The sequence below is a fragment of the Bubalus bubalis genome, chromosome 6 (genome assembly GCF_019923935.1).
Source record: "Bubalus bubalis isolate 160015118507 breed Murrah chromosome 6, NDDB_SH_1, whole genome shotgun sequence".
NCBI classification, from domain to species: Eukaryota; Metazoa; Chordata; class Mammalia; order Artiodactyla; family Bovidae; genus Bubalus; species Bubalus bubalis.
In genome coordinates, this window is record NC_059162.1 from 103620320 (window position 1) to 103648318 (window position 27999).

The 27999-nt window shown below is 40.8% G+C and overlaps 1 protein-coding gene across 6 annotated transcripts in view; it reads left to right on the forward strand.

Annotated features, from left to right (window-relative positions):
* The window catches only part of FOXJ3 (forkhead box J3), a 136265-nt gene extending 113352 nt beyond the window's left edge, over positions 1-22913 (forward strand). For all 6 annotated transcript variants that reach the window (XM_044945168.1, XM_044945167.1, XM_006050950.3 and 3 more), the window contains 7 exons: positions 1556-1684; positions 4976-5150; positions 7258-7683; positions 8919-9020; positions 9376-9567; positions 19489-19596; positions 19921-22913. In XM_044945168.1, coding sequence (XP_044801103.1) covers positions 1556-1684; positions 4976-5150; positions 7258-7683; positions 8919-9020; positions 9376-9567; positions 19489-19596; positions 19921-20036 — 1248 coding nt within the window. In that variant the 3' untranslated portion in view covers positions 20037-22913. The remainder of the gene's footprint in view (positions 1-1555; positions 1685-4975; positions 5151-7257; positions 7684-8918; positions 9021-9375; positions 9568-19488; positions 19597-19920) is intronic.
* The last annotated feature ends 5086 nt before the right edge of the window (positions 22914-27999 follow it).

A 27999-nucleotide genomic window follows, 5' to 3' on the forward strand; every position in this document is an offset into this window, starting at 1 on the left:
TTTTACCTGAAATATAGAGGCATATATGCCTCACTTCCCTGGTAGCTCAGCTGGTAGGAAATCTGCCTGCAATGCAGGAGACCCCAGTTCAATCTCTGGGTCAGGAAGATCCCCTGGAAAAGGGATAGGCTACCCACTTAAGTTTTCTTGGGCTTCCCTGGTGGCTCATAAGGTAAAGAATCCACCTGCATTGTGGGAGACCTGGGTTCAGTCCCTGGGTTGGAAAGATCCCATGGAGAAGGGAACAGCTACCCATTCCAGTATTCTTGCCTGAAGAATTCCAGGGACAGAGGAACCTGGCAGGCTACAATCCATGGGGTCACAAAGAGTCGGACATGACTAAACGACCTTCACTTTCAACTTTTGACAGATGAACATTGGGCTTGACCCCATTTTTAGTTCAGACAGAAGAGTGGTGATAGATCAATTAGTCATTAAATTCAGCAAGTATTATTATTTGTATACTGAGTAGAGAGCATAAGTGTAATGCTTATGCTTATTTTGGGGGGAACTCAAGTTGCTAACAGTCTACTGTTGGAGAAACGTTTGGGGAAGTGGCTAAGACTCTGAACTCCCAATACCAGGGGCCCAGATTTGGTCTGTGATCAGGGAACTAGGTACCGCATACCATGTTAAAGATCGAAGATCCTACATACTGCAGCTAAGACCCTGCGCAGCCAAATAAGTATATGTATATATTTTTCATTTAACAAGAATTAATTAGACCATAAAATCAAATGAGGGCTTCCTAGGTGGCACTGGAGTTACTGCCTGCTAGTGCAGGAGTAATTGTTCCCACGAAAGCAGGAGCATAGAAAGGAAAGTAGTAGCAGATGAATAGAACTTTAAAGGGTAGTTGGGCTAATTTCCTCTTTTAAAAATACCTTTTTGTTCTTATTTCTAATTAAAAATGATAATGCATATTATATACAGACTTAAGCATTGTAAAAACATATACCATCAGTGATGAAAGTCTTAAGGGATACCCAGCTGCCTACCAGTTAACCATCGGTAACAGTTTGATACATAGTTCTTTCATGTCTAATGTACATGTTAGCGTATTATTTTAAAATCAGATCACATATTTATTGATTGTGCAAATACGTTGGATAGTTAAGTTTCTGGTTTTCAATATTATAAACACCATGATGCCTAAATTCTGGTTTTTGTATTCTTTTTTTTGATGCCTAAGATTTTGAAAGAAGGAAAGATCAATTTTGCTTAAAGCTTGAGTAAAAATAAGTTTATACATTATAGAAATATTTAACAGTAAAAATCTATTATAATCCCCTTATTAAATGTTGATGAACTAATTATACCATTTAGAAAGTTGAGTTTATGTACCTCTAGATGGGATATGTCCTTCAGTTTGAAAGTATTTTGTGGTGAACATGGAATTAGTGAGTATAGAGCACAGATCACACCAAAGGAAAGACCAGTAATATTTTGCCTTCCTTCCATAGTCCCGGTTAGTTGTATTTTTGTAGAGTTGTTTAAAATGTAATTTTTATAGTGGGAATTGCTCATTCAAATGTTGCTGTTCTTTTCATTGTAGGTAACATTGTACAACACTGATCAGGATGGTAGTGATAGCCCACGCAGTAGCCTTAACAACAGTCTCTCAGATCAGAGTTTGGCATCCGTTAATTTGAACAGTGTTGGAAGTGTGCATAGTTACACACCGGTAAGTCTTAGTGAAGTTAACTCCTTTGTTGAGTACTCATTTAGTGCTTAAAACTGAACAAAATGTAATTGATAATGCAAATAAAAAGTGAGTATGTATATTTCTCATTGGTCAGTTAATGATCATTAGGTTAGATAAGTAAAACAGATTTTTATTGTACCTTAGCAAGTTAGGTGCAAACATATTGTTGTACTATGTTTCATATTTTGGTCTACTTAATCTGTTCCATGTCCAAGTGAAAAACAATTGGAATAGGAAAAGAATTTTCACTTTACTTTTCTAAAGCTGTGTTTGATGGTATTTTATAGCCCTTGGTTAAAAGTGCTTAGAGGATATGTATATCACCTTGTTTCCCAGAAGTGGATCTGAGAACAGGATTCTACAAACCCCAGAAGTTAGGATGACCTGGTACCCAGTTGCTTACCAGTCTTGTATTTTTAGATTGGGTCTAGAAAACTAAGGTATGCTATAAAGGGACCTGTGTGAGTCTTCTTGCTCCTATGCTGACCCTTGTTATCTGATACTTCTTTTCAAGTTGTCTTGAAACTATCTTCCCCAGTAGACAGAAGCCCAGGAGAGTCACACACCAGCCACACTGTTCATGGTACAAATTTGATCTCATCAAATCACTCTCTGTTCCAGGATGAATAAATAGATAAAAGCCTACACAGGGAAAAGGTAAAAGGGACAGAGGGGACCCGAATTTAAAAAATAAGAAGAGGGAAACAAAAACTTGTACAATTCACATTGAATGTAGGAAAAAAGATGACTGAAAACCACTTAACAGTGCTCTAGGGGAAAAATATTTTTCAAGAACGCAGAAAAAAACAGATAAAAGAATAACAATTATGTAAAAGAATACAATAGGTATGGAGAACTGCAAATTGTAGGTGTCCCCAAATAGTTGGTACAGAGCAGTTTTCAAAAGAAAGAATAAAAGGGTTAATGAGCTCTAAGAAAAGTAAATGGAAAAAATTATCTAGACACATCATGACAAATTTTTAAATTTCAGAAGTAATCATAGATACTCTAGCAAAAGAAATAAGGTGCATTCAGAGAAACACAAATCATACTTTTCTTCCATAATACTAAATGCCAGAAGATAATGGAACACTTTTATACACAGTGTTGGGGGTCTAGATTGAGAATTACAAATACTATGCCCACCAAATTGTCATTCAATTGTGAAGTTAAAAAAAAAAAACATTAATTCTTTAATACAGAGTTTGGAAAGCATCCTACCCTTGTTTTCCTGCACCCTTCCTGAAAAAAAATTACATATTTAGCTGATTGGGTGGTGAATTAACTCAGTAATGATGAAGTCATGATAGAAAAGGACTATTATTGATTGGGAGCACTGACGCAAACTTAGCAAAGATTTAGTAATTTTAAGTTGTTTTGAAATAATTAGAGTAGAAAATTGTGAAATGAAATCAAAGAACACAGAATTCAGTATTACAGAATATAAGAAGAAAAAGAAGCCTTTATAGAAACAGGTGACAGAAGTGGGAGCAGACAGGTCTGTTATTCCGGTACATGTAAGAGGGTTAAACTCCCCTGTTAAAAACTAGACATTATAGACTACTTTTTTTTTCTCCTTCATTTAATAAGATAATCAGTCATCAAGAGCTCCTAAAGCAGCAATACAATTTGAGCTTGTGGTTGGGCTTATCACATATCCATAGATTGAGCCTTGAAGGACACAGTAAGGCTAAATGCACTGTGACAGTTTTGTTACTTATGCGTACTGTATAAGCCAGATCACTATGGTGTCAGCTCCCTGGGTCCCACAGGATGACACTAAACCAAAGGAACCAGATGAGAAACCGCACAAGTGATGGGTGCCTGTTGTGGAGGAGTAAATTCCATTCTGTACCTAAATCGTTACACAACTTGCAGCTGTAGCTTAGAAAGTACCCCTCGCCCCCACCCCCATCTGGGAACAAGGAGGTAGATGAGAAACCATCTCTTGGCAGATTCCTGCAAGGTAGATAGATGGACTGCTTTCCTTCAAGTAGGAAAATGGATGAAAAATATCAGATAATAATTTGCTCCTTGTAAGGCCACTCATCATCCCCTGTTCTGGGGTAATGACAGGATTTTCAAAGGCCTAGGTCATTCTGCCATTGAGACTCGCTTACATGGCCTGTGTGGAGACAACGTTTAATGTCACCAGAGTGCCAGTTGGTCAAGCCATTGCCCTACACAAAATTCATATTTTTTCAGGTTATTGTAGACTCCTTGTGAGTATCATTTTGAAAGGCTCTATAAACTTATGGTCACTGAAAGTGAAAGTTGCTCAGTCGTATCTGACTCTTTGTGACCTCATGGACAGTATGTAGCCCACAGGCTCCTGTGTCCATGGGATTCTCCAGGCAAGAACACTGGAGTGGGTTGCCATTCGATTCTCCAGGGGATCTTCCTGACCCAGGGATCAAACCCAGGTCTCCTGCATTGCAGGCAGATTCTTTACCATCTGAGCCACCAGGGAAGCCCACTTATAGTCACTGCTCATGTCTTACTTAATTTTGCAAAACACTAAAACATATGGTAGTTTGTCACTGCTTGATATAATCTTTAAGAGATATTGCTGATCATGTTTCCTTAATTTTATTTCTAGTTGTGCTATTTTCAGAGATAATTCTTACTTTAGTGTTCATGGTACTCTTTTTCCCTTTCAGAGCTCAAGGCCCTGATCTGTTTTTCTCAGCGTCTCCTTTGTCTTTTATCCTTAACTTCTCATTTCCCCTAAGTTTCATTTAAAAAAGAAAAATTTACCTACAAATGAAGAGTTAGATGAACTGAAGTTCCTTGTTTCTTTGGGCAGTGTCATACAACCTGACTCAGCAATACTCACAGTATATTAAGTACTTAAAGGTTAATTGAATAAACAAATGAGAAATGTTAGTTTCAGAGTATAGTGCATTTGAGATGAGATTGCTTCTGTGGAAATTGAGATGAAAATTTCACAGAAACTGGAAGGGTTCCAGGCTTGACTTATCACTTATTATGACCTTGGGAAGCTCCTTTAATTCCTTTGAATACTTAATTCCTACTGTGAAATGTGGAGATTGGATTAGATTTCTGTGATTCTTTAAGAGACAAGTTAATAATTTATGGTGTGCCCTTTATGTGTATACAATTTAATAGATGATAGGAAAGCCAAAGACAGGGAAGTTAATTCCTTTGGATTCTATTTTCAGTTCTAGTATTTTTAGTTACATATTGTATGTAACAAATCAATTCTGATATAAAGCTACTAAATTAGTAGGTTTTTTCTTTCACTGTTAGGTGACAAATCATCCAGAACCAGTTTCCCAGTCATTAACACCTCAACAGCAGCCACAGTACAACCTTCCAGAACGAGACAAACAATTACTTTTCTCAGAATATAATTTTGAAGATCTCAGTGCCTCATTTCGGAGCCTTTATAAGTCAGTTTTTGAGCAGTCACTTAGTCAACAAGGTGAGTTTTAATACTTTTTTGTTAATATTTTCTTGAAATTTTTTAAAGAATTATTTTCAGATAACACTGTTATAGTTCCTTAATCTTAGAACATTACCATCATGATAAGGATTGAATGTCTTTTGCGTCTTTACTATAGTCTGTATATATAAGAAATCTATCTTGTCATGCGTGCCTACCTCATTTGATTACTGTTGGTAATCACTGGAGCACTGTGTTAAAGAATTCTGACACTGCATTTATGGCATATGGGAAGGCCTGTCATGATTAGTTAGTGATGTCTAGCACGTGAAGTGTTTTGAGTGGTAAATGTGGCATCACAAGAGTAGATGTGCCTTGCTTTTCTGTCCTGACTGCTGTTATCAAAGAGATAGCTATTAGAGTATGGTAGCACCAAATCTGCAATTTCGTGTATGACACTTACAAGTAAACATTGTAGTTAGTGGTCATTATTTTGTACAACATACTTAAATCAGATTTAACGCTAAAAGAGATACTGGTTGAGATGCAGTATTATATTTCAAACAAATACTAGATTGTTGCATTATTGTTGGCGTTTCCCAGGTGCATTTATGTATTAATGTCCTGTCAGCTGCTGGTTTAATCAGAGTCATATGATAGAATCAAGATGTCTCATTATTCGCCCATAGAACACTAGTCAGAAATTGTCGGGAACTCAAACATCGAAGCATTGCTTTGTTTGGCAGGTTAACTATATTCCAGGTCAGAGAGTATACCTGTTCACAGCAGTAGACAGACAAAAATCCCTTCCTTTACATTTTAATACATATCACTGACAAATATTGTGAAAGTTAATGTTATACGTAAATATTACATATATTGGTGAGTATCAGTAGTTTGTATAGGAAGTTAGTTTTCTGGTTAAAGTAAGAGTCACGTGTTTTCTCAAATTTTATATTAAAATTTTTTCCTATATAAGTACCAAAATAAACCCATGTAAGGCTTTACTAAGCAGATCCAGCTTTGCTGATCTCAGTACAAAAATACTGGCTTTGAAATATCAGTGGTAAGTTTCTCATGTTTGAGCCCAAGATAGCTAGAATCCTTACGACTAAGCAAAACAAACAAACAAACAACCAGCCATCTCTACTGCTCTGTTTCATTACTTTTATGGAACATTCTTGAGACAGACACAGTTTAGTGGCTTGTAATTCTAGCAACAACTCTTACGAAGCATGTACCATTGTCATCCTATTTATAATTGATTGTGACTTGGCAAGGTTAATAACGCTCCAGAGTTACCAAGTGTATAAATTGTAGTGCAGAGATTTTAATTCTTCTTTTCTGGCATTAAGAAATATGTAATCTTAACCCTTAAACTGCCATATTGGACTTAAAGTTTTTGGAGTAGTCACAGAAAGAGATCAGAAATCAATGAGCTTTATTTCTACTCTCCTCTTTTGCTGAAGGTCTTCAGACCTGTAGAGAACCATTTTGAATGTGACTCAATACCTCTTCCTCTTTTCCCTTAATATTTAGTCATCTTTCAAGGGGCTTCCTTGGTGGTTCAGTCGGTAAAGAATCCACCTGCAGTGCTGGAGACCTGGATCCCTGGGTTAGGAAGATCCCATGGAGGAGGGCATGGCAACCCACTCCAATATTCTTGCCTGGAGAATCCCCATGGACAGAGCAGCCTAGAGGGCTGCAGTCCATGGCGTTGTAAAGAGTCGGACATGACTGAGTGACTAAGGACAGCACAGCACATCTTTCAAGACAACCCAGATATTGCCTTTTCAAGGAAGGCTTCTTTGTATTTCGATGCCCCTTACTAGGTAGAACAGGGAAGAAGAAGAGATTCTGTATTCCCTCTGATTATTTTTGCTTTAGTACTTACAATGTTGGACAAAATCTCCTCAAGTGTTTGTCTCTTCCCCTTGACCATGAACTTTTGAGAACAGAGAATGATGTTTCTTCTCGGTAACCCCAGAGCCCAGGGTGTGGTGGATATTACATCAGCACTTGTTCAGCTGAACCAGAATTGCTTCCTGACAGCATATACTTTTGCTCTGTAAATAATTTTGCAAATGTTTGTCGTAAAATACAACTGAAATCTGACCATCACTGATCTTGCTTTCTCTGTTCTCAGGTTTGATGAACATCCCTTCTGAATCTTCCCAGCAGTCCCACACTTCTTGTTCCTATCAGCACTCTCCCAGCAGTACAGTGAGCTCTCACCCACACAGCAACCAAAGCAGCCTGACCAACAGTCACGGCAGTGGCCTCAACACCACGGGCAGTAGTTCGGTTGCACAGGTCTCACTGTCACATCCCCAGATGCACACACAGCCGTCTCCACATCCCTCCCATCGACCGCATGGTTTACCGCAGCATCCACAGCGTCCCCAGCACCCAGCACCACACCCACAGCAACACAACCAGCTCCAGTCACCTCACCCCCAACACCCCTCTCCACACCAACACATACAGCACCATCCGAACCACCAGCATCAGACGCATCAGACGTTGACACATCAGGCGCCTCCACCCCCACAACAGGTATCCTGTAATTCTGGTAAGTTTTTGTCTTCTGACTTGTTGTGTTTGGCTGTGAATTCCAATCTTTTATCTGGGGCTTGTATATATTTTCTGTCTGTACTCATCTGTCTTCTTTTATGTTTCCTTGCTGTAGTCCTATAGTTGTAAATCGTTTAATCCATAGATTAAACTGGATTATTGTCTTGATTACAGTTTATTAGTATAACATAAGCAAACTCAGCAACCCTTGCAGGTTTTGGTTTTTAACTCTTGTCCTTCTGGAAAATGAGCATTTTAAAGAAGAATGTAATGCACAGTCTGTCTGCAATCTATTGTGATTCAGTGTGGTATAGAATAAAGAGTATAGATTTGTGTCTGAAAGACCTGCATTTCAGTCCTCATTATGACTCTTAGATCTTTGGTGCAGTAGCTCTTTTAGTCTTGTTATTTTTTTATCTATAAAAATAAAACAGCCCTGGTATACAGTGCTGTTAAGAGGATCACATTGGAAATACAGATATAAAATGCCCTAGTCTGGCATGTGTGCTTAGTCACTCAGTCATGTCCGACTGTGCGATGCTGTGGACCATAGCCTGCCAGGTTCCTCTGTCTGTGGAATTCTCCAGGCAAGAATACTGGAGTGAGTAGCCATTCCCTTCTCCAGGGGATGTTCCCAACCCAGGGATCAAATCCTGGTCTCTTGGATTCCAGGCAGATTCTTTACTGCCTGAGCCACCAGGGAGGTCTAGTACTTTGTGTTTATGTATCTGGTGAATGTTCCTACTTTTTCTTTCTTTGCATATTCCTGCCAAGTGTTTCCTTTAGAATGATAGATTCATACCCTGAATTTTTTTTTTTTTTTTTTTTAAGTCTGCTGCTCATAAGATAGGTCTTGATGGTTTCTGGTGAGATGTTTAACTGACATAGCTCACAGGCCAGGCAGTCTCATTGCAGAACTCCAAAGGGTGCCACGGACCTCTGCAAGGTGAATGGGGCCTCTAGGAATTTTGCAGAGTACAACTGGGTTCAATTCTTAGATACATCACAGTGGCCTTGTTAAGTTATGTCACCTCTAGGTTCAATTTCATTTATTTGTAAAGTGCAAAGAAATAATACCTTTCCTTCCTGTCTCAGAACAGACTGCCCAACACAAGATATAGTGGGTTTGAATCCATTTGTAAAACTGGATTGGGATCATCCAGTACCAGGAATAAGGCTAGCTCAAACTTTGGCTATCCAAGATTTATAATATTGTCAGTATTATTTTTATAGGTGTTTCAAGTGATTGGTATGCAACACTTGATATGCTCAAAGAAAGCTGTCGAATTGCCAGCAGTGTTAATTGGTCAGATGTAGACCTCTCACAGTTCCAAGGTGAGTATTGGTTCCTTCTTCCTTATAACCAAATACACATGATCGTGTGTTTTTGAGTAACTGTAAGTTTCTTTGAAGTAAGCGTCTCCTTATGTAGTGTTTCTTTTACAGTTGGTAGTATGCTTAAAAACAACACTTTGTAAAATTCTTAATTAAGTCTTCTGGCCAGTTGATGTAGTGGATGGTCACAGACAAGAGATCTGAGGGAAATAAGAATCAGTCTTTGAATAATTTAGAAAATGTCATAAGCAAAAGATTACCAGTGGAAGTTTTGAGGGCTGGAAAAAAATTGCTGGTTTTTTTTTGCAATGTTTGCAGGACCATGCTAACAGTATTTTTAATGTTTTCCTCATAGGTTTGATGGAGAGTATGAGACAGGCAGATCTCAAGAACTGGTCTTTAGATCAGGTTCAATTTGCTGATCTCTGTTCTTCTCTTAATCAGTTCTTTACACAAACTGGCCTTATCCACTCACAGAGTAATGTTCAGCAGAATGTCTGTCATGGTGCCATGCATCCAACAAAACCTTCCCAGCACATTGGAACAGGTATGGCTTTAATTTTCTTCTTGATTTTCTCTTTTTCTCATTCATATTCAGTAACTATTTAGGGAAACTTGATATGTTGTTAATGATAGAAGTGATCCATTTATATCTTTTTATTTCTAAGAAATGAAATCAAGTAATTGAAGGTATATCTTAGAAAAAGTAAGATAAAAGAAACTATGTTTTTATGTCGTGATTTACTTGATTATTTTATTGTTTGTGGTCTTTAACCTTTCAAGTTACCAATCAAGAAAATGTCTTAAGGATATGTACATTTTAATTGTAATAAGAACATAGTTTTAAGGTGTTATCAATTTAAATTTGTAGAGACTTGCAATGAAAATCAACACATCTTTTATATCTTCTAAGAATGTTAAAATTAAAGTTAATTTATTTAAAGAGTATACATAATGGAAGTCTCATTTAAGTTTTACTCTGAACTCAAAATTTGTGCTCTGCATTTTTCATCTCACTTTCTTCTTTTATTCTTTCCCCTTATAGCCAATCTCATTTATTCTGTGAGACTGCAGTGCCTACACTTTTCTCAAATTTATATTCTGTGTTTAATATCCAGGTTCTTTCTCTCTCCATTTTAATTTCTTGATGTCTTTTATCTCCAAGTTGACTTCTTTCCTGTTTGTTGTCTTGTTTTAAAACTTGATGCTGAAAAGCCCTCTCTTTCTATCCTAAGTTGCTTCATTCAGTTGTTATCCTAGCTTATTTCACATACTTGATCTTTCCATATTCTCTAGAACCCTAGTCCTTTTTGTGAATCTTCATTTCTGTGTCTTTTTTTTTTTTTCCCCCAGTTTATTTTTTAATTGAAGGGAATTGCTGTACAGAATTTTGTTGTTTGCTGTCGAACCTCAACATGAATCAGCCATAGGCATACATATATCCCCTCCCTCTTGAACCTCCCTCCCATCTCCCTCCCTATCCCACTCCTCTAGGTTGATACAGAGCACCTGTTTGAGTTTCCTAAGACATAAGCAAATTCCCATTGGCTATCTATTTTACATATGATAATGTAAGTTTCCGTGTTACTCTCTCCATACATCTCACCCTCTCCTTCCCTCTCCCCATGTACAAAAGTCTGTTCTCTGTGTCTGTTTCTCCATTGTTGCCCTGTAAATAAATTCTTCGGTACCATTTTTCTAGATTCCATATATTTGCATTAGTATATGATACTTATCTTTCTCTTTCTGACTTACTTCACTCTGTATAATAGGTTCCAGGTTCATCTACCTCATTAGAACTGACTCACATGTGTTCCTTTTTATGGCTGAGTAATGTTACATTACTCAGTAATAAGTCAACTGAAGCCACTTAGCAGCAGCAGCAGCAATGTTACATTGTGTATATGTACCACAACTCCTTTATCCATTCATCTGTCAGTGGACATCTAGGTTGCTTCCATGTTCTAGCTATTGTAAATAGTGCTGCAGTGAACACTGGGGTACATGTGTCTTTTTCAGTTTTGGCTTCCTCAGGGCGTATGCCTATGAGTGTGATTGCTAGGTCATATGGTCGTTTTATGTATCTATACACATCACATTTATCTGTTCATCTGTTAATAAACACTTGGGTTGCTTCCATGTTTTAGCTATTGTAAATAGTGTTGTGTGAACATGAAAGTACAAATATTTTCTAGGCTCTGCTTTCAGTTATTTTGGGTATATACTCAGAAGTGGAATTGCTGGATCCTCTGCTAATTCTTAAGTTTCATTTTCTGAGAAACCATCATCCTGTTTTTCATAGCAACTGTACCATTTTACATTCCCACTAACAGTCAATAAGGGCTCTAGTTCATCTACATCCTTGCCAACATTTGTTATTTTCTCTTTTTTTTAATAGTAGCTATTTCAGTGGGTGTGTGGTGGAGTCTCATTATAGTTTTGATTTGTATGATTAATGATGTTGAGCATCTTTTCATCATATTGGCCATATTTTTATCTTCTTTGGGAAATGTTCTTTGCCCATTTTTTGATCAGGTTTGTTTTTTTGTTGCTGAGTTTTAGGAATTCTCTGTATTTGTGGATATTAACTCCTTATGAATTATAATTTACATATATTTTCTCCCATTCTTTTGTTTTCATTTTTACTGTGTTGTTAGTGGGTTTTTTTCTTTTGACCTGTATACCTTCAGTATAATATCCAAGAAATCATTGTCAAATTCAATGTCATGAAGCTCTATTAAAAGAGTTTTAAAGTTTTAGGTCTTACATATAAGTCTAACCATTTTGAGTGAATTTTGTATATGGTTAATATAACAGCCCAATTTCATTCTTTTGTGTGTGTGTATCCAGTTTTCCTGTTACCGTTTGTTGAAAAGACTGTCTTTTGCTCCATTGAATGGTCTTAACACCTTGTCAGAAATCATTCAACTATATATATGTGTGCTGCTGGATTTTTTATTCTGTTCCATTGGTCTTTATGCCAGTACATTGTCCAACTATGGTATCTTTGTAGTAAGTTTTGAAATAAGTGTGATGGAACTCTGCTTAATGTTATGTGGCAGCCTGGATGGGAGGGGAGTTCAGGGGAGAATGGATACATGTATGTGTGTGGCTGAATCCCCTCACTGTTCATCTGAAACTATCACAACATTTGTTAATCAGTTGTATTGCAATACAAAATAAAAAGCTCAAAAACAACAAAAAAAGAAGTGTGAGTCCACCAGCTTTATTCTTTTTCTGGATAGTTCTGACTGTTCAAGGTCTCTTGAGATTCCATATGAATTTTAGGATGGGATTTTCTATTTCTACAAAGGTCATTGAGATTTTTTATATGGATTACATTGAATCTGTAGATTGCTTTAGCATATTAAGTCTTGAGTCCATGAGCATGACGTGCGTCTGTGTCATCTTTAATTTTTTTCATCAGTGTGCTGTAGTTTTCATTGTACAAGTTTTTAATCTCTGTAAGTAAGTTAATTTATTCTTAAGTATCTTATTCTTTTTGATGTCACTGAAAATGGGATTTATTGTTATTTCCCTTTCAGATTGTTCATATATAGGAATCTGATTGAATTTTTCATGTTAACTTTGTATCCTGCTATTTTGCTGAATTCATTTCTTATAACAGTTTTTTTGTGTGTAATCTTTAGGGATTTTTACACATGAAATTCTGTCTGTGAACAGAGATAAATTTACTTCTTCCTTTTCTGTTTGGATGCCCTTTGTCTCTCTTTCTTGTCTAATTACTCTGGCTAGGATGTCCAGGACTGTGTTGAATAGAAGTGGTGAAAGTGGGCATCTTTGCTTTGGTCTTAATAATAGTAGCGAAAAACCTTTCAGTCTTCTACTGTTGAATATGTTTGTTGTGGGATTTTCATACATGGCTTTTATTATGTTGAAGTGATTTCTTTCTATTCCTGATTTGTTGAGTGTTTTTATCATGAAAGGGCTTCCCTGGTGGCTCAGACAGTAAAGAATCTCCCTGCAATGCAGGAGATGTGGGTTTGATCCCTGGATTGGGAAGATCCCATGGAGAAGGGAATGACTACCCACTCTTGTATCCTTGCCTGGAGAATTCCATGCAAAGAGGAGCCTGGCAGACTACATCCTGTGGGGTTTCAAAGAGTCAGACACAACTGAGCAACTAACACCTTCACACTTTCATCATAAAAGGTGTTGACTTTTGTCAAATGCTTTTTCTGCATCAGTTGAGATGATTGTGAGGGCTTTCCGCCCTTCATTCTGTTAATGTGGTTATATTACACTTATCAGTTTTAGTTCTTCAAATATGTGGTAGAATTCACCCATGAAGCCATCAGATCCTGGGATTTTATTTGTACAGGGTTTTGTTTTTTTTTATGTATTGAATCTTCTTACTCATTATAGGTCTGTTCAGGTTTCTTCTTTTTTCATTATTCACTTTTTATTGATTTTGTGTTTCTAGTAATTCATCTGTTTCATCTAGGGTGTCCTGTTTGTTGGTATACAGTTATTAAAAGAGTTCTTATTCTTTTTATTTCCGTAGAATCAGTAGTAATGTTACTATTTTCAGCTCTCATGTTAATAATTTGGATCTTTCTTTCTTAGTCCATTTAGTTAAAGCGTTGTCAGCTTTTTTTTTTTTTAATCTGAAGAACCACATTCTGGTATTACAGATTTTTCTGTAATGTTTTACTGTTCTCTGTCTCATTTATCTTTGCTCTAACCTGTACTACTACTTCTGTCTGCTGGCTTTGGGTTTGGTGTCTTCTTTTTGTAGGTCTCTTTTTTAATGTAAGTCTTTATAGCTATAAATTTCTGTCTTAAAACTGCTTTTGCAGTTTCCTGTAAGTCTTGGTATGTTGTTTTTGTTTGTATTATCTCTTAAGTATCCTTGTGACTTCTTTTTAATCCATTGGTTAAGTGTGTTATTTAATTTCCACAAATCTGATAATTTTCCAGTTTTACTTCTGTTTTTGATTAATTTGTCCCACTGTGGTCAGAAAAGACACTTTGTATGGTATCTATCATTTAAAATCTATTGAGGGACTTACCTGGTGGTCTAGTGGCTAAGACTCTGTATACAGAGTCTTATACTGTATACAGAGGGGCCCAAGTTCAATCCTTGGTCAGGGAACCCATATGCCACAACTAGGACTGAGGATCTTCCATGCAGTAGCTAAGACCTGCTGCTGCTAAGTCGCTTCAGTCGTGTCCGACTCTGTGCGACCCCACAGACGGCAGCCCACCAGGCTCCGCCGTCCCTGGGATTCTCTAGGCAAGAACACTGGAGTGGGTTGCCATTTCCTTCTCCAATGCATGAAACTGAAAAGTGAAAGTGAAGTCGCTCAGTCGTGTCCGACTCTTAGTGATCCCATGGACTGCAGCCCACCAGGCTCCTCCGTCCATGGGGTTTTCCAGGCAAGAGTACTGGAGTGGAGTGCCATCTAGTTCAGCGAAATAAATAAATATTTTTTAGAAATCTGCTGAGACTTGATTTGTAGCCTAACATGGTTTATTCTGGAAAATAACTGATGCACTTGAAAAGAATGTTTATGCTGTTATTGTTGGGTAGAATGTTCTATATATGTCTATTAGATCTAGTTGGCTTTTTGTGTTAAATCCTCCTTTTGCTTATCTTCTGTCTGGTTGTTCTATTATTGAAATAATGGGTATTTAAGTCTCCAACTATAATTGTAGAGCTGTTTATTTCTCCTTTCAATTCTGTTGTGCTCCATGACTTTTACAGTCTGTTATTAGGTGCATAAATGTACATAAACAATTATAAATGTTTATAATTGTTCTGTCTTCTTGCTATTTTGCACCTTTTGTTGATATATAATATCCTTTAGAGGGAGTAAGACTTTACAAGATATCTCTTATAACCTTTTTTGGTTTAAAGTCTTTTGTCTGTTATTAGTACAGCAATCTCTGCTCTCCTTTGGTTGCTGTTTGCATGGAATATCTTTTCATCCTTTCACTTTCAATCTGTTTGTGTCTTTGGATCTCAAGTGAGTCTCTTATAGTCAGCATATGGTTGGATCGTGTGTTCTTATACATTCTGCCAATCTCCATCTTTTGATTGAGAGGTTTGATCTGTGTATATTTAAAAGAATTATTGATAAGGAGTGACTTTTATGTTTTACTATTTCTTCGCTATTCCTTGTGGCTTTTTTTTGTCCCTTATTTCCTGCATTACTGTCGTCTTTTGTGTTTAGTTGATTTTTTGTAGTTAAATGTTTAAATTCCTTTCTCATTTCTTTTTGTGTATATTCTGTAGCTGTTTCTTTGTGGTTACCATGGCAACTGAGTTTAACATTCTAAAATTACAACACAGTAATTTGAATTTATATCAGTGTAACTTCTGTAACATATGAAAACTCTGTTCCTTTTCATCTTCACCTCTGCCTCTGTTGGTTGTCAGTGTCTCAGAATTACATGATTCTACGTTGTATGCCCAAAACATACACTGATAATTATTTTAAATGTGTTAGTCTCTTAAATTATGTATAAAACATGTGAAGCTGCAAGCCAAAGTTACAGTAATATGAACTTTTATACTAACAGCTTTTAGAAAACATATTAGCATCTTAAATCATATATAGAACAAAAAGTGGAGTTAAAAATCATTGTTATGATAATGCTATCTCCATAATTGCCCATGTATTTTCCTTTATTGAGATCTTTATTTTTTCTTATGGCTTTAACTTACTATCTAGTGTCCCTTGATTTCTTCCTGCAAGACTCTCTTGACCATTATCTTCCAGGACAGGTCTAACAGTAACAAACTGCCTTAGCTTTTACTCATCTGGGAATGTCTTAATTTCTGCCTCACTCTTGAAAGGACTCTTTTACCAGCTGTAGGATTCTTTGTTGACAGTTTTGTTTTTTTTTTGGTCTCTTTTAGCACTTTGAATAGATTGACCTTCTGGCCTCTGAAATTTCTGATGAGGAATATGCTTATTGTCTTAATTGAGGATCCCTTGTATGTGACAAGTCACTTCTTTCTTGCTGCTTTCAAAATTCTCTATCTTTGGCTTTTGAAAATGTGCTCATAATGTGTCTTGATGTGGGTTCCTCTGACTTCATCTCACTTGGAGTTCATTGAGCTTCTTGGATGTTTATATTCCTGTCATCCATCAAATTTGGAAGGTTTTCACCTGTGTTCAGATAGTCTTTCTACCCCCTTTTCTCTCTCTTCTTCTGGAACTCCCAGAATGCATAATTGGGCTGCTTGCTAGTGTCCGACAGGTCCCTTAGGCTCTGTTTGCTTTTCTTCAGTCTTTTTTCTTCCTGTTAATCTGTCTCGGTAATTTTCATTGTCCTATCCTCTCTTCAAGCCTGCTGATTGTTTTCCTCTGCCTGCTCAGGTCTTCTTGAGTCCCATCCACTACTGTCCTGTCAGAGGGGCCAGGCATCTCTTATGGATTCTCTCTAGACTGAGATCCTGGATTATTTTCTTAAAACCCTTTGTTCCTAGACTTCTGTGGTCATTTCTTTTTGATCCTTGATCAAAAGGATCATTTGTTCAGGATCTGTTGTGTTCTGGTTCTTGTTGTTGCTCAGTCGTATCTGACTCTTTGCAACACCATGGACTGTGGTACACCATTCTTCTGTCCTTCACTGTCTCCCAGAGTTTGCTCAGACTCATATGTCCATTGAGTCAATGATGCCATCCAACCATCTCATCCTCTGTCACACCCTTCTCCTCCTGCCCTCAATCTTTTCAAATCTCAGGGTCTTTGAGTGGGCTCTTTGCATCAGGTGGCCAGAATATTGAAACTTCACCCTCAGTCCTTCCAATGAATATTCAGGACTGATTTCCTTTAGGATTGATTGGTTTGATCTCCTTGCAGCCCAAGGGACTCTCAAGAGTCTTTTCTAACACCATAGTTCGAAAGCATCTATTCTTCAGCACTCAGCTTTCTTTATAGTCCAACTCTCACATCCATACATGACTACTGGAAAAACCATAGCTTTGACTAGACGGAAGTGATGTCTCTGCTTTTTAATGTGCTGTCTAGGTTGGTCATAGCTTTTCTTCCAAAGAGCAAGCGTCTTTTAATTTCATGGCTGCAGTCACCATCTGCAGTGATTTTGGAGCCCAAGAAAATAAAGTCTGACACTGTTTCCCCATCTATTTCCCATGAAGTGATGGGACTGGATGCCATGATCTTAAATTTTTATCTGTTCCCCCATTACTCTCTGACCTTGTCTCCTTTTCCCTTCCCCTCCTGTCACACCCCTGCTTCTGCACTGCTGGCCTTCCTACTGTTACTTAAACGCTCAGGACACACACCACCTACCTCAGGGCCTTCACACTTGCTCTTTCCTCTGTCTTGAGTGACTTCCCCAGATAGACACATGACTCAAGTTTTTCCCTAAAAAAGCACCTACTCAAGTGATGACTTCCCTGATCTTACTTAAATAACACCTACTGTTCAGCACTCCTTTTCCCCCTCCTTGCCTTATTTTTCTCCATAGTGTATATAATGTACTATTTATTTTCCTCCCTTCCTCCCATCTTCATCCTTCCCAATAATCTGAAAACAAGTTCCAAAAAGGCTGGGAGTTTTATTTTTCGTTTATGCTTATTAGCACAAATACTTCTTAAATGAATGAATAGTCATTCAACAAAAGTCTGCTTTCAAAAAATACGTTTTGTGATTAGATTTGTTGTTGAAATATAGTTGATTTGCAATATTAGCTTTAGGTGTGAAGCACAGTGTAGATTTTTAAATTCTTATGACTACATTCTAAATATTATAGGATCTCAGAAATCTTTAGAAGCTGCTTTGTAAGTTAATTTCTTGCTTAGAAAGTCCAGCTACACTCTCATTGTTCAGTGTGTAATGAGAACATGGAGGTGGGGGGAGATGAGAAGTAATGAGAATCTCTACATGAAAATAAAAGTGTTAAGAATGTGACAGTTTCAAAAAGTTAAGGCCATTTGTTTAATTTGGGTGTCAGCTTATGCCCGTCGTCTTGTTTATTTTCATGATTCTTCTCTAATTCTCACCTCTCTCCTCCTTTACTCAGAGGAGTGAAGCCCCGTAGCCTGATTCAACCTTAAGAAAGAACATGAGCCACAAATGTGAAGGCTGGTCAGCCCTTGGCAGAACTTTTTCTCCTGCAAAAATATACTAGAGCTATAACTTGGTATAACTTTTCTCTTCTTCTGAAGTCTTCCGTATGGCAGATTGGTCAAAGACATCAATTCTGACTTTAAACTTTTCTATAAAAAAAGCATGTCATCTTGGGAGGCAGTAGCTGGAAGTCAGAAGTCTTGGGTTGTCTCCCTGGTTCTTTCCCATCTTCTCTCATCTCACTTCCTCACCTACATGAACAGAAGTAGGGCTGGGTTAGATTATCTCTGAGACTGTCTCAAGCTTGGACAGTCTGACTTTCCAGTGGCAGGTGGAAACTCGGAGTGGCTAAAGATAGTGTGCCCTACCTTGAATACAAAAGGAAGACTTTTCTTCTCCTTCTGTTTTCTCTGGGAAAATGATCACTGTTTCCTAGTTTAATTACGGTATTCCTAGAGTGCAGGTGTAGTCTGTGTGAAACACTAGCGTACCTTAGGGGAAAAGCCTTTCCAGGATTCCAGATGTTTCATAATGTAAAACCGATGTTACCATGGTTCTTCCCCAGGAGTTATTGTGGGTGCCTGTGTGATGTATCCTCCCCTCCCTTTCTGTTTTGCATTAGGATGCAATGTAATTGACATTTTACAAGAATAACAAGAGCTGTTATTCTTGGTGACTGCTGTCAATGAAAGCATATTAATTTAAGAACCTTCTGAAATGCTATTTAAATAAGATCTATATTTTCCATCTTCACACTTCTAAATAATACATTGTTAATCACTTTTGAGGTGGCTCTTTTACTTTATATAAATCTTTCCTATCATTTTGTGCCTTCACTCACTTTGTTAATCAGGTCGTGCACACTTAGGTCTGCTTTCAGGATGAGAAAATGAGGGCAGTAGAGACAGCTGTTACTGGAAAGAACCTATGAGTTAGAGCTGAATTGTAGCCCTAGCCTCTGTCACATTGATGTGTCTTTGGACAAGTCAGCTCAACCTTCTGAGAATCAGTTGCCTCATCCATAAAATGGGATAATCCCTGTCTTGCCTTCTTTGTGGGCCTAGAGGGAGACTCAGATGAACTAATGGATATGAAAATGCTTAAGTACTATGATAAGGTATGTAACAACAATAGACATAATTGGCCTGCAAGCTTCCAGAGAATTAGAGATGGTGCCAGAATTAGTACCAGTGTATCCACCCATCCTGGCACCCTGTCTGAAAATCCAGCATTACCTCTGGCAGAGTTTTAGCATCCAGAAGGAGACATTCTCCCTTCTGTTTTCATCTTCACTTAACCTGCTTAATTTAGTTTTAGGTAACAATTCTATTAAGATTTTTATGCTTGATTTGTTTTACTTATGGTAATAGGTTTTCCTTCTTTGTTCTTTTCAATCTGATTAGGAAATCTGTACATAGACTCCAGGCAAAATCTCCCTCCTTCAGTGATGCCGCCCCCTGGTTACCCTCACATCCCACAGGCACTCAGCACTCCAGGAACAACGATTGCAGGTAATTTGAGGTGTGATGTGTTGGGGTTGGTGCTCAGAGTTTAATACTAAAGGGCTTTTTTAGCTTTCCCAGCAGTGAATGAAGCTACCTCAGGAGGGAGTGAACTCCCTGTTTCAGAGAGAGGGGTGGGGTGCAGAATACATATAAAATGAGGATCATTTATAGAGAGACTTTTCATTTATAGAGATCATTTATGTAGAGACTTGTGGGTGGATGAGTGAGAGCATGTGCGTTGAGTTCCTGGCATGAAGGAGTGTTCAGTAGGTGTTTGTTTCTTCTTCCTTCCTTCTCTCGCGAGTCACTGCTGATGTTGGTTCCTTCCAGGCCATCACGGAGCCATGAGCCAGCAGCACATGATGCCTTCCCAAGCCTTCCAGATGCGGCGCTCTCTGCCTCCAGATGACATCCAGGATGACTTTGATTGGGATTCAATTGTGTAGAGCTTGTTTCTCAAGGCTCCAGACCCAGTGTCACCTTTCTGTGCAGTGGAAGGGAAAGGTTTAAGAGAATCCAGTGGAGAAAACAAAGTTGCTAATCATTTTACCAATGTTATAAAAATTTTTTTTGAAGACAATCAAGATTTTAGCTGGATGACTTACTGCTTTTATCTGACCCAGACGAGTACTACATGTTTGTCTCCCTGCCAGCTGCCCTATGTAGCTCCTAACTGTTGTGTGATTTGAACGGCTTTTGCATATTGTGTCAGTTTGATGTTGACCACAAGTGCCAGACTGATTTTTCAGACAGAGCCTGTTTTGCTGCAAGCAGTTTATAGATGCATATGTATAAATATGTGTACAAAAATTACTAAAAGGCTTCAGTTTTTTTCTAATTGGATTATTATGTCTTGAGAAGAAAGTTACTGTGAGTTTTTATTCCTTGTTAGGCTATTTTATGCAGAATGCTTTTAACTGATGTAGGCAACTGAAAGGAAATAGATTTTTTTCAAAGCCCAGTTCCCCTTATTTAAAATCTTTTTTGGAAATGTGAGTATTAAGTTCTTCTTAGTAAGTCATAGAGAACCCAGAGTTTGATACTCTCCAAACAATCTAAAGGGGCACATTGTTCCCGAGTAGCAGGAAGGACTGACGGATGTTTTTTGATGCCTGGGGGATTCTAGAGTTCATGTTGTACCTTGTCAGCATCTGTTTTTCTAAGTCTACACTGTCTGCCAGTTCTAAATGTGTTTGATTGATTAGAATCTGGGCATTCTTGGCTTTTTAAACAAATCAATGTCTCCACATTCACTAATGTATTTATTATTCAAAAGTGTTATTTTAATATTTATTGCTATCTTCTGTGAATGCCCAACTCCTGTAGGGTTCATTAAGAAGAAATGCAGTGTCTGCAAGCACAGAATTAGTTTTCTTGATAAGAGTTTACAGACAAGACAATCAGAGAGAGATTGTGTCTTTCTCTTTGTCATTATTCCTGCCTTGTGAGTATATTCTCTATCTTTGCGTTTCTGCTGATTGAGACATTAGCTCAGTAAGATTTTCTGGAATTTGAATCTGAGCTCATTTGGGCTTCAGAACAGCAGGGCAGTGCTTATAAAGCAGCTTTCCCCCCATTCTCTTTGCATTTAGGGAGCGCTGAGAGGAGTGTAGAGCCACACGTGGGTTTTATTTGCCTCACTCTCCAGTGCAGTAACTGTTGCGTGGCCTGCTGTTTCTGTTGTCCTGTGTGCCTGTGTATGCATGCCGTTTGGTACCTTTCTTTGAATGCAGCCTGCATCTTAGGATTTTTTATTAGTTTGGTTTTTTTGTTGTTTTATATCACAGTTATTTTGCATGGATTGATTGTCTTAGTTTTATAATGAAACTGAGAGAAATGAGATTTTTTTTTTCAATGAATAGATTTTTTGGTTCTTTAGACCAAAACCAGCTTTTTTTTTTCTTTCAGTTCTAATGGTGAAATAAAATGTTCCATGAAATCAAGGAGTACTGGCTGCTCACTGGCTGCTCTTTAGCATTACTAGTCTCTGTCAGCCATGCTTAAGTCACTTTAATTACCCTTACTGATTCTGTGATTGAGTAATCTCTACTTGGACTAAGCAAAACATCTTTATTTCTCTGTGTGTATGTGAGAGTGTTTGTGAATGTCTGTGGGTATTTTTTTAATGGAGTGTTGCCTTGAATGAATTACTGGGAAGCCAGCCATAGTAAGGGCTGGTGAGGTTGGGGAGAAAGGAAGGGCTCTATGTTCCTGTTGTTTGGAGCCTGCTTGGCATGAGAAAGGAAATTCAGTTCCAGCCCCTTGGATCAGTAAAAATCGGGGGATTCTGGAAAGGCAGCCAATAGGCCCCTCTTAGATGGATTAGAGGCAAGATGAGATAGCAGCCTGCAGAGAAAAAGCTTGGAAAAAAAGGGGGGAGGGTGATTCTTAGTCTGCTCAAGTCACTGTTCTCTAGATACCAAAATAGCTGTTTTGAAACTTTAAATTGTGTGGGTAGCAATGTGCACTTTAAACAATTTGAGTATTGGAATGCAGTAGCTTATACTGAGTGATTCAAATAGAAACCACTGATGAAGATTTTACAAATTGTGTGAAGCTAATTTCCCATTCAGCAATCATTTACTGATGTGCAGTGATCCAGATTTTTGTGAGAATTTAAACTTAGCATGAATGGCCCTGGAGGCAGAGCCTCCACCCAGACCCATCCCACTCTAGTTAACGCACAGGACTGGGCAGCCCAGGACGGGCTTCCTGGCAGGTCCGGCCAGCACAGCTACCTGGCGAGGTGCACCGCGTCCCTCTAGTGGTTGTCTCAGTGGGTAGTTGTTAACGCAAAGCAAGTTCTGTCTTGGGCTTAAATTGACTGAAGACTTGGGGAAAAGAATCAAATGCATATAATCAAATGGGGGCACTCTGTCCAGGAGAATAATCCGACTGGCATTTGTGGCAGTTTTTGAAATGTAAATGTATTCATGTGTGTTTTTGTAAATATGTGTCTCTCAGATGTCCTTTGAAGTGGGAGGGAATCAATCTGGGGATTATTTCAAATGGAATAGAGTATTTTGATATTGTTCATTCAGAGGGTGATGTGTACATATCTATATTGTATATATGTGATGAAATGCATTGGCTTTCTGTGCACACACAGTCTGCTCTCTGTACTGCTGTTGGCCAGTCAGTGTTTTAATGTTTCTACAGTTTTGCTATTGCACGATTTCATATTTTGCCTCTATGATGAATGGCACCCATTCTTTGTAACTGTTTAGTGCTGTAAAGAAATATTCCAAGTGTCATTAGGATTGTTGCTGCCAGAAGTGATATGCATGAATGGCACTTAAAATAAATATATTATGCTAACTCTATTTACAACACCAGTTGGTCTGTGTCATTTGCTGCAGTTGAGGGAACAAGACTGGAGCTAGTGCAGAAGCAGAAAGCCTGCAGTCTGTCCTTCCTTGGAGTCTCGGAGATCATGTCCCACATATTGCTGTCTCAGAACAGTCATTGCTGCTGTTTACTGACCATCTCACTTGCTCTGTGAACTTGGGAAAATTATTTCCTTTCTCTCAGCCTCATTTTCCTCATTTACAGTTCCTATAAAGTGAGAATAATGCCTGCCTCCTAGAGTTGTAGAGGGATTAAATTAATTAAGGCATTTAGAACAGTACCCGGAACATAAAAAGTACTCAGTATGTGCCAGGTGCTATGCTAAGTAGACCCTGTTATCATCATCTTACCTGTGGGAACAACTCACACAGAGGTGTGAAGGCATCCCCAGATCCTTTGTTGACAAGAGGTCGAGCTAAGGTTTGAATCCAGATCTTTTGACTCCAACCTCATATTCTCTTAACACCATCCGCATTACTCCAGGGGAATTCCCCCAGACCCTAGTCTTGCCCCCAGCACTGCCTTCCCAGAGAGCTCCTTCCAAAAGGTGAAAGTGGAGCTTCTTAATGTCTGTGGAGCCCAGAGTGTCAGGCATTCCCCTGAGAAATCCAGAGATGAGAAAGCCACAGTTCCTGTCTGTAGGGGGTGCAGACTTCCCATGACAGGGAGCAAATGCCAACACAGGGACACTGCCCAGGGAAGCTACTCTGAAGGTGCCACCTGGCAGGAAGATTCTGGGGGTGAGCAGTTAGGTCATACTGAGGCTGGGGCGTTGGCTTAGGGAAACCTTGGAGTGGGCATGGGCTATTTTGAGTCCTCGTAGGGTCCTAGATGGACAGGGAAGGCATTTCCATTTATATCACTATGCTGAGCCGGGCTGGGAAGCTAGAGTAGCATGGAGAATGGGTGGGGTTGAAGCTAGAGAAGTGGCGGATTGGTAGTTAAGAGCCAAGCACCAGCGATCCTATGGGATGAGTGTTAGTGTCCCAACCTGATGATGGAAGCATGCTCGATGACACTGATGGAAGACCAACAACACTGGTGGGAAATAGACGTGAAGCTGTGGTCTGTCTCAGGAGCGGGAGGACTTCCTACCAATCCCATGATCCTGCCCAAGACCTCTCCCTGCTTCTGACTTAACCCATACAACGCTGTCTACTTCAGGGTCCCTTTTGTCTGAGCATCTCAACACCGAGTGTCATTCTACTGGGTAAAGATACATGTTCTGTAAAACATTGCCCTTGGATGCAAGTCAGCTGCTTCCAAGACAGACTGTAACCAAGAATTAGGAAAAATGGCCATGTTGGGCTTACTGAGACACTGTGTTTATCTCCAGCATGATTTTCCAGAGGATTTTGGACTTAACCTCCTGGTATCTCTCCCTCCATATGATAAGCAACTAGTCAACCACACATTTGGTAAGGGACTGCACCAGAGCCAGAGTCCAACCCCAGGTCCGAGGCTGCTTTGGCCCTGCTCTCAAGCTGTGTCCCCGAGCAACGCTGACCCCAGAAGTCAGAGTAGGGCAGGCACCATGTATTCCTTGTTTCTTTATGTACTCCAAGTACTTGATGCAGGTGATCAGATTTCCCCTTCAGCTGTGTGGTAGACACTCTTGTTATCAACCTACTGCAAAGGAAGAATCTGAGCTGCAAAGTGATTAAGTCACCTGCCCTGGGCCGTCCAGCCCCTTATCTCAAACCCAGGCCGTCCAGCCCCAGTGCCTGCACTCCACTGCACTGCTCTGTCAGTTGGTACCAGGCAAGGAACTGGAGCCTTAGAACAAAGCCATGAGGCTGCAGTAAGGAGCAGAGGCCGCCAGAGGGCGCAGGGCCACCAGCTGTGTGCTTTTACTTGTTTGGAAGGCTTCCTTTACCACAAGTGCTGTTCTCCTCTGCGGCCCCCACAGAGCTGGGTGCTGCTCCAGATAGACAGGGACCCCAGGGCCCAGCTCTCAGAATCTGTTCTCTCATCATGAAAGCTTGCTGGAGGGAGCCAAGGAGCCCCCTCTAGTCTGGAGTGGGGCCCACTCTAGAGCAGCCTCTGAGCAGAGACATCACTTTGCCAATAAAGGTCCATCTAGTCAAAACTATGGCTTTTCCAGTAGTCATGTACAGATTTGAGAGTTGGACTATAAGAAGGCTGAGTGCCGAAGAATTGATGCTTTCCAGCAGTGTGCTGGAGAAGACTCTTGAGAGTCCCTTGGACGGCAAGGAGATCAAAGCAGTCAATCCTAAAGGAAATCAACCCTGAATATTCATTGGAAGGACTGATGCTGAAGAAGCTCCAATACTTTAGCCATCTGATGTGAAGAGCTGACTCGTTAAAAAAAGAGCCTGATGCTTGGAAAGATTGAGGACAGGAGGAGAACGGGGCAACAGAGAATGAGATGGTTGGATGGCATCACTGACTCAAAGGACATGAGTTTGAGCAAACTCTGGGCAAGATCGTGAAGGACAAGGAAGCCTGGCGTGCTGGAATCCATGGGGTTGCAAAGAGTTGGACGTAACTTGGCTACTGAACAACAACACCTGAGCCTGCTGCCCTGGCTCAGCCCCAGTGGTGCCCACTGTCCCCTACTCCAAGGTTAGGGTGGGGAAGGTCACCCCGCCATCCACCCCAGCTGAGTTTCCTGAGGCTCTGCTCTTCTGGGACCTCAGCTGATGCATTATTTGGGCAGGTGTGGGGAGGGCCATGGTCAGGCCAGCCACAACAAGCCTTGCCACTGTACATCCACCCTTGTCCTCCCACCCCTCCCTCTGAGCCCCCCCCCCACCTCCGCCCGCACTCACACATCAACCCCTTTGGCCATCACGAACATTATGATTATTGCCACTATTTGCCAGGCTCTGTGCCCAGCACTTGACAGCCGTTATCTGAGTTAGCACTCCCAGTGCCTTGGAGGTTGATGTCATTTATCTCCCTTTTACTGCTGGACATTGCCATTCAGAGAGGTGAAGTCATTTGCCCAAGGTCACCGTTGTGAGAGGTTGGCAAGGGGATGGGAACCCAGAGCTGCCTTACTCCGGTCTGCTCTTGGCACCAAGGCCTATGACCTCTTCCACAACACTCCCTGGTTGCCCTTGACCTTCCTTGGGGCCAGTCTCCACACCCATCCCAACGCACCCCACCCTAGTCTGAGCTGACGTCACTGGGTGAATGCCACCCCTCTCAGGACGCAGCCCCCAGAAGGTCAGAGAGGCAACTTCCTGTCCCAACAATGGCAATAAAGACGTCCGAGGACACTTCTCACCCTTCCCATGCCTGAGTGACGTCCACGGGCAGAGGCCTTCCTGGGAACGGTCCTCAGAGAGCGTGAGTGTGTGAGCTGTGTGACTGGGGTGGGGGCGGGGGCCGTGTGTGTGCAGGTCCCGTAAGTCAGGGTAACTGCGGGTGCTGATTGTGCTCGTGTGGCCTTCCGCGCATGTGTGCAAGACCTTGTATGTGTGTGCTTGTGTATCTGTGCCTGGGTATGTGTGTTGCCTGTATGATTGTGACTGTGTGCCTTGGTGTGCCTGTGTGTGACCATGAACCGCAGACAGGAGAGAAGCATTCTATCGGAAGGGAGGGCTGGATGGCTCCTAACCTCATCAGCCACTCGTGTCTCCCCCTGTGGCCCCCGTCCTGGGAGACAACTTGCCTTGGATAGAGCTGGGGTTAGGACCCTCAGATCTGTTCTTCCCCCTTTCTCATCATATTCCTGGCCTGGCCCCTGTCACTGCTCCTCCCTGCTGTGGCCCTTTGGACAGGCATCCAGATCTATCTATACTACTCATTCCTGCCCCCAGGCAGTTCCTACCCTCCTCCTTGTCCCCCCACCCCCAGATTTCCTGGTCAGACCAGAAACTGGTCTACTGTGGGCTGCTGGCCTGTGCCTGAGCACGTTCCCTGCAGGCCTCAAAGGCCAGAATCACACCTGAGACCATGGAAACAACATAGACTCTGCAGTCAGAAGAACGTAAAATTCCATGTGGGCAAGACATTGCCCTCTCTGAGCCTCAGTTTCCTCATCTGTATAATGGGATTAAAGTGTTGATGAGACCATCCATGAGCAGTCAGATGGAAGCAGCCAGCCCAGGCCCTGGAATGTTGCAGATCCCAAGGGTCCATCTACCTCCCCTTCTTGCCCCCTTCTCTTGCTTCTCTTCCACAGGTCAAGACCCATCATTCCCCTGCAACACCATCCTTCCAATCACCCCTGGCCCTCTCGGGGCACCATGAGGGTGGGACACACCCCTTTTCTCCTAGACCAGTGCAGCAGCCATGCCTAGATGGTCCACTCCCAACTCCAAGGGCCATGATGGTGTTTCTAAATCACAGCTTCCCTCTCCTCCCTGGCTTCCCACTGTCACCAAGTCGAGGGCAAAACGCCTCCACTTGATGTGTAGAGCCTCCTCTGACTGCTCACCCACAGCCAGAGGGTGTCACACTCTCTGCTTCAGCCCGTCCTCCTACTTTGGGCTTTCTGATGCCAGCCTTTGCTGTGCAGCCCCCATCTCTGTCCGTCCAAATCCTCTCATTGATCAAGGCCCAGTTCAAACACCACCTGGTCTGGTAAGTGTCCCCAGACCTGGTCTCAGGGGCACCTTTTTCCCCCAGGAGCCCCAGGGGAACTGTGCCCGTGTCCTCTCCTCCCTCTAGCCTGTGGGCTCTGGGGCCCATGGCAGGAGCTCCAGATGGGTCCCCTTCCTTCCCTGACAGCCTTTGGGTGCAGTGGTTGCTTCTGTGGTCAATGCCCACAGGGGGCCAGGTTTGGGGGGGGTAGTTGCTGGGGGGATGAGGCAGCAGCTGGCCTGCCATGTGGGGAGCAGATGGTGAATGGAGCTCCCCAGGTGCCTCATCCTCACCAGGCCATGGGGACGTGAGATGACACTGCCAAGCAAACAACCAGACACACCCTCTGTCCACTCCCCAGCTGCCCCCCCAGAGCATCACGGGAGACATCCTGCCCACCCCAGCACCTGGGAGAGGGAAGGGCACCCTGAACCCCAACCTGGACTTCAGCTCGAGCCCATAGGCTTCACATTCCCACTCTGTTGTCCACTTTCCTTCTCTGTGAAA